Genomic DNA, 9,966 nt, shown 5'->3' with positions numbered 1-9,966 from the left:
GGGGCACAATTTAGTCCTCAGAGTGCCAGAAAATGCAGAAAAGTACACACAACAGGCTAGTCCAGTCCCAACTTTCAAGTGGACTGAGAAATGGCACCCAAAGTTCACCTATGCCGAGGGTGTTGTGCAGCCAGTGACGGGGACAGGCTGCCACTCAATGGTAGCGTTTGGAAGTGGACAGAGCGCACTGACATTTAGTTGTGGCTTTCACATGCTCTTAACCTTTACACTATATCAATAAAAAGCCCCATTAACATTTAAAGAGACATTTTCTGGGGTCCACTTGGAGTTAAGGGTTAGAAAACAATCCCGCAAATGGGTTAAGGCTCACACGGGTCCCCAATTCCCCACACAGCTCACTCTCCTCGCGCGTCAGAAAGCAAACCCACAAAGTGGTCCGCACGCCAAGAGCCACTGGAAGCACAGCACCCTCCAGGTGGCCCCTGAGCCAGGCGTCCAAGCTGAGCCTATTGCTAGTGGTGGCGCCAAACAAGACCCCTGACCTTGTACTTCCTCTCCACCGACTCTGAAAACTCAGCTCAAGAATCCCATCCAGGAGCCTCGCCAGTGGGATCCAGACCCTGCCCTGAGCCCTCACACCCCTGAGCTACCCCCACTAGAGCCCTACAATCATCACACCACCGCTGCGGCTTCTGGGTTGCCTCCTACCCAGCGATGGCACATGCCCACCTCAGCAGTCCCCTGATCCTTCACAGAATGCCCATGGATTGCTGAGCCCTGGGGTGCAATGAGGGACAAAATGAGGCCCATCCTCTCCTAGCTCCCTTGATAGTGTCCTCAGCCCTGCTCTGTAACCCCAGGGCCTATCCTATGTAGTGTTTAGTACGGGGTGAATGCACAGATGTATTAAGAACTAAGCCCGTGGTGTGGAAATGCCAACGACACCCGTTGATTCAAGCTGGCAGTGCCTCCAGGACCCACTCATCCTACAGACCCAATTCCATCTGGCCAGCTGTGTCAGTTTTCCAAACCTGAAGTTGCTAGGTGAGAGTGTGGCTTAGCACGTGCCATCCCCAAGTCCACAAAAACAAAGTACTCGAAACTTAGCTTTCACATAAGGCTTTCTTTCTGGCCTTTCTAAAAACCAGCTGCTCATTTCTGCGGGAATCGGTGAGCTAGAACTGAGGGCCTGTACTTCCTGCAGATGGGGCACCTCTGATTTGCCAGCCTTGGCGCCCTCCTCCATGGCTGGGGCCAATGACAGCTGTCTGTCCTATCATCCCGCTGTGCTGATGTTTCCCTGCCCCGCCAGCTCTGCTCAGGACTCCTGACTACTCTTTATGCATCTCAGTGTGTGACCACAGCATCAGGCCAATGTCAGCCAAGAGGCGCATCTGAAATGAGCTGCAACACAAACAAACGGGTAATTTTATTGATTTTTCGCCTCCTAACAGATCCTCCTAGGAGTGGATACGGGTTGCTGCAGTTTCCAGCAGGGATTGTGAATGCAAAGGGAAATTTAGGGGAAAGATACATCCTGAAGGTAACTTCACTGTGGGGCCAAACGCCACGTTTATGGGATCTCTTCTTGCACACAAAGACTGAAGATTAAGGATTGTGTTCTCACACCATCAGCACAACTTAAATATTTCTTTGACAAAAATAATAATAATAAATTATCTTCAACTCAGAAAATAAATTGTGTTCAGCAGAGTGACAGGAGGGTCCATCCATTCATTGCATTGCACCATGGGGCCACACAACGGGGAGGACAGGCACGGGCCGCCTCACCGACAGGAGGACACAGCCCACAGTGGGCTGGAGCTAGCTGATGCGTGCCTCTGTCCCGTGGCAGTGCTGGCCCTGGCTGTGGCCTGTCCCAAGGGAGACTGCAGCTGTTCCCTTTCTCCTCATGTGCGCCTTGTCTTCTGTTTCTTGGCTTGTCTCTTTGCATCCTCCGGACCGCTGTTGTCAGAGGCTGCCTGGCCAAGGGCACGGACTCCCTGCAGCCGGCTTGTCAGCTGCCACAGCAAGGGAATGAGCTGGAAAGAGACAGTGTGTGAGAGACACCAGAAGCCCTCTGCCCGATGGACAGTGAGTTCCACTTGTCAACACCCATCCCCTTTTTCCTTTTTTCTCCTTCCATGTTGCTGGGGATAGAATCCACAGCCTTGAACATGCTAGGCAAATGCAGCACAGCCACAGCCCCTGCCCAACACTTCTTCAGGTACAGCCAGCGCCCGCCACATGCTGACGGGATGATGATGCCAGTCCTCAGAAGGCAGGCTTCTGCGCCAGAGATGCCAGGACAGGTTGGCCTCTTGCCACAAGCAACACATCCTTGAACATGCTCCATGCTTAGGTATGAGAACAGACACCACTACAGTTTCTGCCCTTGAAAGAATTGGGGATTGTGAGGCCTTCACAATCCCTTTAGCCCTAAAATCCTGTAATTTCTGAGACACTGACATCCTCCCACTGTCACTGCTACAGCTATGAGGACTGCTCTTTGACCCCTGCCTTCCCACGAGGCCTTTGCCTTGCCTACCTTGTCGTGGTTATAACCAGCCAGGAGGACCAGCAGGGTCAGTGGCAGGGCTATGTACGATCCTTGTGCGATGTCTTGCTCAGGCAGTTTCCTCTGCAAACAACCAGAGCACCATTACCCCCTGGTAAATTCTCTCACTTTCTATTATCCACCAAAACCCACAGCCATGACCCACCCATTATCCAAACTAGCTACCCAAGGACAGCTAGGGATCCCTCTAGATCCACATGCTCACTCTCCAAAGGAAACTGAAGAGATGCAGGTAAGTCCTCTGCTATTCAAGCCCTTATTACCTGCTCCTGAAACTCAGGCACAAAGAGGCTCTAGGAATAAGGAACTCCTCTCCCTCTGTGTGCTCACCACCCAAACTAAGGAAATAGCAGATCTAGAGAACAGGAATTCTTGCTGCTGAGAAGCAAATGGGTCTCATTTTGTTGAGTCCCAAGGTGCATGCAGGAGTGGAGAATCCACTGTTTCATGTCCAGGGCACAAATGACGATGAACAAGCTGGTCCAAGTGAGGAAGTGAAACTGAGACTGCTATTCCTATCCCAGTGGCCATCTTCTCTTTTTTCAACCTTTCCTAGACCAACCAGAATAGAAACGACATTTCTCTGCCTCCCTTGCAGCTAGGTACAGCCATGGAACTAAATTCTGGCCAGTAATACATAAGCAGAAGTGACAGGAATAACCCCCATGTGTATACTGGTTTGGAGAAGAGCAATATACTAGAACAGAGTGACAAGGGAGAAGAGCCTAAGCCCTGGAGCTACCACAGCACCCACGGAATGCTCTTGCCTGGAAATGGTTATGAGAAAGAGACTGCCATCTCACAAAAGCCTCTGAAACGTCAGGGGTCTCTAACAGTAAAGGAATATGTATACCCCATTAGCCCACTTTTAGTTTTTTAATGAAGATTCCTGCCTGAGCTCTACTCTCACCCTCTACAGAGTTCAGGTCAGCAATCCTGAGCTGGGCGCTAGAGTCCATTTTTGTGGTTGCTGATGTGTCTATTTAACCTGCTGCACACTAAGCTTTGAAAATCACTGATATCAATGATCTCACACGTGGGAACACATGCAGGTTTTGTTTTTCAACTGTGGTTTACAGTCTGTTGGGCACTGGATCCAAGAAGGGGCCATTATTACTAATGGCTGATAAATGGAGCAAGTTTGTTTTAGTCTACCAGCATCCTGTCCATCTGAATCATTTTCTCCCTTGCAATTTATTTGTCAAATAATCAGATTCCATGGTGGTGGCCTTTATTCCCAGTGGCATCTGCATGCTCCCGTGCCCTCCTCATCCTGTAAACTGGTCGTTGGATCTAGAGTTTGAGCAGGTCGGGTATCAGGTATGCCCGATGGAGGGATGAACACTGCCAATGATGGGGAGTGGCATCCTCCCAAATGCCTGATGAGCCCCGATAGGAACAATTCCAGCCTTCATCACCAGTTTCCCACCAGCAGGCACAAGGGCTTGAAAAACTAGAAAAGCATCTGGGGAAATCCAGACCATAGAGCCCAGAATCAAGAATGGAAAAGTGACAAAGCACCAGGAGCCCTTGAAACATTGTACTCCAACCCGCTACCAGGAGCACAGGCAGGGTGGATGGTCCCACTCCTGCCACCCAGGATTTAAGCCCCCCTCTTCCTTACCGTGGGATTGAAAATCAGGGTGATGTGTTTATGGTAGCCCATTGCAGTGAAAGAGACTTGAGGCAATACGTAGTCATATTGGGACCTGGGGAGCGTGGAGTCCAGGAGCACAACATAATTCTGCACACACAAAGGAACAAGTTATTTTTGTAACAGACAGTCTGGCAAAGCAAATGCAAAGTAAAACTTGGCATGTGGCTCTGATGTAAAGCAATTTATGTTGTTTAAAGAAATCCCAGGGCTGGGGATTTAGCTCAGCGGTGCCGCCGCCTGCCTTGCAAGTGCAATGTCCTGAGTTTGGTTCCCAGTACAAAAAACAAAACAAACACAGAAAAAAGAAAAAGAAAAAGAAATCCCCAAGTCTGCACATCCAAACCAAGGTGGCTCACTTCAGAGTATGTTCCTGGTGGCTCTGAGACTGTGTCTTCTTAAGGCTGCCAGGGTCGGTGGCACTTTTTTAATCAATGTATTCAACCCTGACAACTACTGTCCTTTGTGGGTGTAAAACACAACTGCTATCATGGGCCAGTTCTGATGAGGGTGGCACACAATCAAACTGAGAATGGTTTCCATTCAGTGAAGCTCACTTCTAAGGAGCACTGCTTAAGTGGCTTATAAGCTGCTAAGTTCTGAAAACACAGGACAGCCACAGTTCGGGGCACTGAGAGTCAACCAGGGGCCTGGCATCTGGCACAATGCACTGGGTCCAGGCCCACTCTGCTCTCCATCGTGGGAAGATCAGGATCCCTGACCCCATTTTACAGATAAAGAGAGTGAAGCCTGAAAGGTGAATAGAAACTTGCCCAGCGCCCAGGGCCAATCAGCTGGCCAGATAGTGGCACAGGTGCTGTCTCAGCTGGGAGGCAGGATGTTTCTACATGGCTGTGGACAGTGACTACTTCAAAAGCACCATCAGGAGATTGGGAAAGGAACCTCAAAATTCCATGACAACGTGTTTCATTATTTTACAGAGAAAGGACATCATGCATCATCCCCATGAAGACAGCAAGGAGCCAGGAGAGGCACCAACACACCATAGGCGCAAGATGGGCCTTCTCAGACAGAGATCACAGAAAAAAGACAGATTCTCTGCAGTCACCCTGCCCCCAAATACAATAGTGGGCTCTGTTCAGTTAGAATTAACAATAAACACTCTTCACTCAGCAAATGGCATCCAAAATACTGCCTAAAAACTGTCTAATTCTGGAGTGGGAGATGGACGTACAGGTCCAAGAAGCCCAAAGGACATCAAATCAGTAGAACCTACACAATCCAATGCGTAATTAAATTGTCAAAAACAGAATTTTATGGGCTAGAAGTGTGGCTCCATGCTAGAGCTCTTAGCCAGCATCCATGACGTTCTGGGTTCAAGCTCCAACAGCACACAACAACAAAAAATACTGCAAGACTAGTCACTGTCAAGAGACGCCCCATTACAAGACTATCAGTGGATTTTGCAGCAGAAACATTACAGGACAAGAAAGAATGGGACAGGGTGGGGATTTAGCTCAATGGCACTGCGCCTGCCTGGCAAGTACAAGGTCCTGAGTTCAATCCTCAGTACTTGGGAAAAAAAGAGAAAAAATGGGACAATATGTTCAGAGAGCTAATAGTAAGTGATGTCCAACACAGGCCCTCATTTAATCACAGTATTTCTTAGGGCCGGGGATTTAGCTCAGTGGTGCTGCCACTAAGTTTCTTATACTACAGATTACCTACTGTGCAACGACTAAAAACCATGTTACAGAAGAGTGTGGTGGAACACGCCTGTACTCTCATCTGTTGCAGGCTGAGACAGGAGGATCCCAAGTGTAAGGCTAGCCTAAGTAACTTAGTAAGGCCCTGTCTCAAAACAAAGCTTTTTTTAAAAGGCTGGGGAAGGCTGGGGATTTAGCTCAGTGGTTCTGCCGCCTGCTTCACAAACGCAAGGTCCCAAGTTTGATCCCTGGTACCAAAAAGGGGGCGCAGGGGCGCTGGGGATGTAACTGTGTGGAAGAGGCCTTGCCCAGTATTGCGCAAGGTTTTGAAATCGATCCCTAGCACCAAAAAGTAAAAATAAATAAATAAAAGACTTAATGATAGAGGGCAGACATGATACAAATGTTCAATGAAAAGCACATGTTACAAAGTTATTGTCGTTACAATAAATTTTTTTTATATTCCTACATACACAGACTCATGGAATAAAAAGAAGGCCCACAGGTTACCAATGAAAACATGAGCGTGGTTATTTCTGAGTGATGGGGTTGTGTCTGATTTTTCCCCACCTGTAGTCTTTGTAAACAGAGAAGCCACTAAGAAAGTAACCCTACAGAGCCCACCAGCCCCTGAGCACCCCGAGCACAAGGGTATTTCAGGACTCTGGGAGACACTGTTTCCTTAAACTAAGCAGCAGCATTAAGAAAGTAAAGGGGGCGAGGGCAGGAGGTGCAGGCCTTACCTCGCCGTCCCTGAGCAGCGGCGGGAAGTGGAAGAAGAGGGACTGGCCGAGAGACACCGTCTGGATGGGGTTGTCCAGGTTCTCACTTTTGTAGAGCTTCACCTGGAGAGCCGAAGCAAAGCAGGCTCCGCTCGTTAGAGTGAAACCCGGTAAACATTTCATTTCCGACATCCTCAGGGCTTCTCATCTCTAGGGGGATGGACCTTCAGAAACATGGGTATTTGGAAAAGAAGCCGTCCTCTCCTGACAGGGCACAGGCATTCCTGTCACCAGACCCTGGGTTCACACCCTACGTAGGAATCTACGATTCCAGAACAAGCCCGGACCACCTGTGTACTGGTCAAAATGGTGATCAGAGTTATTATGATGATAAGAGTAAAAATAATTGTCCCTAACCCTTGAAGAATGTCAAGCATACGGCAGGCATTAGAGAACCTCACCAACTCTGATGCCTCCTTATTGCCCCTGGGAAGACTCAGAGCACCTAAGCCAGTACAGCTGCTCATGAGAGCGGGTGGCCGGGACCCACATCATGGAGGGTCCTGCCCACCTTCAACGCCTGTCCTATTACGGGACCTGAACTACGTAAGATATGTTAAACTCGACGCATGCCACTGACTTTAGCTCCCAGGCAGCAGCTTCCAGAAACATCCGAGAGCTTTGATTCTGGCCTCTTTCCCGGTGGTTCCCTTCCTCACCACCACACACAGTGGGGCCTGAGGAAGAGGGAGACACAGTCCTGGCTGTCATCGAGGCTATGAGGGCTCCACCCCACCCCCTGCCACAGGGGAAGGCCAGAGACCACCCCAGGCGCCCTGCTGGTTACTTTTCTCGGTTCCACACAAGTCATGAGGGGATGGGGGTGTCCTAAAGTAAAAGCCACAGACTGGGTACCTACAGGTCACATCCAAGACCACAGATATGCTTTACTGCCTTATGTGCTATTTTACGTGAAGCTGAATTCATTGGTTACTTAAAAATCAGATTTTTTTTCAGCTAACTACAATTCCAAGCTTGTTCTGGAAAACTGGGAAATGATGATGTTTCCCAAGGGGTCACAGAGCACTGTATAAAATTTCCTTGTTCAACAGAGACATGGGGATTTTGGCAGAGATGAAAGGGTCCCTCAGAGGGCACTGAATCCAAGGTCCTGGTTTTACAGAGGAAGAAACGGAGGCTCCCAGAAATGGAGTGACCGGCCGAGACACAAGCAAGTAACTATTAATGACAGGAAAGAGGACTGACTGCCGGACTCCCCGAGTCCTCTGCCCAGCACCTCCGCAGCTCAGATTAGAAAGGAATGAGGCATTCCACTGTAAAATTATCTTTCTACTTTAGATTCTGGATTCACTGGTCATTCATCAAGCTTTGCACGATCTTCCAAAAATGAAGCGACAGTTACCTGAAACCGGGAGGCGTTCCCCCAACAACAGGCGCTCACATGGGGATGGAAGTTTAAGTCTTAAGATCCACTCTTGGCTAAAGCAAGAACTGGAAGAGCAAGGACATCCTGTTCCCGCTTATCTCAAAGCTGAAGAAGAAAAACCTATTGAATCTTAAAGAGCTGGTCTTACCCATAATGTAGGAAGATACTCAGAGGAAGTGATCACATTTCCACTCAAATCAAATTGGTTAATCTGCCGGAAAACTATGATGTTTATGTCATCGATGTCATTATTCCCAACCTAGAGAGAAACAAGAAGAGCTGCACCGTGGGGCTGGAGGGGGAACCGCTGTGCTGCCTGGCAGCCTTCCTACAGTGAGGGAGCAAGCCCTGTGAAACTGACCAAGTGCAAGGTCATGCACCGACGGCAGCGGTCGGCCCTGGCCCAAGACACACTGGGTCTTCTAAATTTTCATTACCTGACAACATTTTCAAAAGAAATTTCAACCACAGAACCAGACTGCTCAGCTTCTCTTGAAAAAAGATGAGCCTGCGGGAAGCCATCGGCAGGGCAAAGCCACAGCGGCCCCCGCAGAGTCGGCATGGTGAGACTCCAGAGGTCTCGCTTCTCCTCCACACCTGCCTGGCCCAAGCCAGAGAGCAAGAAAGGGAAAACTTTCTGCTGTGAGGTGCAGTCATCTGATACCATAAATGCACTTCCTAAATCAAAAGTCTTCCATGGCCCACCACCCTCCCTCCGAATGCCCACCATGCTGCACACCTAATGAAACCACCTAAATAACCCCCCAAGAAGCAGCTGGTCTCATTGCACCCAAGCCCTCCCATCTAGCCAGTGAGTTAGTCAGAGAGCAATGCCTGGGCCACTTCCCGTGACCCACAGGGCTGCGATTTAGCTAAGTCATGAACCTGTAGGTCAATAACTCAGCCTACTCAAAGGGGAAAAAGGTCACCTGAAACCCAGAAGACGGGGTGGCACCACTGCCACCTGAGTCCATGTTCTTGCTCTCCCTTCCCTGATCTGAGATGCCAACTCTGCTTTAAGTACCTCAACTTGCAAAGTGGGGAGTGGGGATGCGGCTCCTGGCTTTTTTGCTGCATGCAGCACAGCAGCACTGTTCTTTGAGCCCCGTGCAGGACACCACAGCACAGGGGACACTATCACTCAGGCTGTGAAATCCCCTCCACCTCAGATCCAGGGTGGACAACCAGAAGACCAGGGGGCAGTTGGGCTGGCATGCGCCTTACCTCGATCACGCGATGGTGGGGCAGCGCCCGCTCGATGTGGTCATTGCCTTCTGTCTTCAGCTGCACGTGGTACACACACCCTGGCTGCAAGGACACCAGTGTCATCCTCGAGAAGGGGCTTGGCTGTCACACCCACCTGACCTAAGCAGACCGGGAGCACTGCTGTGCCTTTGTCTGCATCTGTGGTCGGCCCACCTTCTCAGAAGTCTCCTTAAAAAGCACCCTGGCGACACACATCTGATGTCCTGCCATTCCTTCGATCCCAATTGTTTGACCTTCTACCCAAGGAGGATTATATGTTTTACTTCAAGACTAAATGCATAATTTGCCCTGACCCTTCTGAAATATTCTTTCCTCACTGCCCCTCTGTGCATGTATCAGGTGACATCTGGAATGTCACTCCAAAATGCTACAATGGATATTATTTCTGGGAAGTAGGATTTGAGGCCTTTTCCTTTAAAATCTTGTTTCTATTTACTTTACTACTTAGATCTGTAGGCACATTATCATGTTTACCAAAGAAGTCAATATACTGAACCCAGTGTAGAGAGCAGTTAACAAGATTCCGGTCTCCTACAACCAGGCACCCACTGATCACTGCCTTATGCAAGCACAGCAGCACAAAGGGCACACAGGTCAGGACCACGTCTGGGGACGGGGGGGGGGGGGCAGGCGCGGGTTCCTCTTTGCGCGTTCGCTTTTGTAAAAGGAAT

At 49.5% G+C, this 9,966-nt stretch overlaps 1 protein-coding gene across 1 annotated transcript in view; it reads right to left on the bottom strand.

Moving 5' to 3' along the window:
* Window positions 1-1,375: 1,375 nt before the first annotated feature.
* Window positions 1,376-9,966, bottom strand: part of LOC104852954 (nodal modulator 1) — a 49,995-nt gene continuing 41,404 nt past the window's right edge. The window contains exons 26-31 of the mRNA XM_033758740.1: window positions 9,254-9,337; window positions 8,178-8,288; window positions 6,604-6,705; window positions 4,164-4,283; window positions 2,510-2,602; window positions 1,376-2,003 (exon numbers count right to left, since the gene is read on the bottom strand). Coding sequence (XP_033614631.1) covers window positions 1,872-2,003; window positions 2,510-2,602; window positions 4,164-4,283; window positions 6,604-6,705; window positions 8,178-8,288; window positions 9,254-9,337 — 642 coding nt within the window. The 3' untranslated portion in view covers window positions 1,376-1,871. The remainder of the gene's footprint in view (window positions 2,004-2,509; window positions 2,603-4,163; window positions 4,284-6,603; window positions 6,706-8,177; window positions 8,289-9,253; window positions 9,338-9,966) is intronic.

This window comes from Fukomys damarensis, unplaced genomic scaffold (assembly GCF_012274545.1).
Source record: "Fukomys damarensis isolate Sample0158 unplaced genomic scaffold, DMR_v1.0_HiC HiC_scaffold_34, whole genome shotgun sequence".
In the NCBI taxonomy this organism is placed as follows: Eukaryota; Metazoa; Chordata; class Mammalia; order Rodentia; family Bathyergidae; genus Fukomys; species Fukomys damarensis.
Note: the sequence above shows the minus strand (reverse complement) of the source record. Positions and strands in the feature narration are given on the sequence as shown.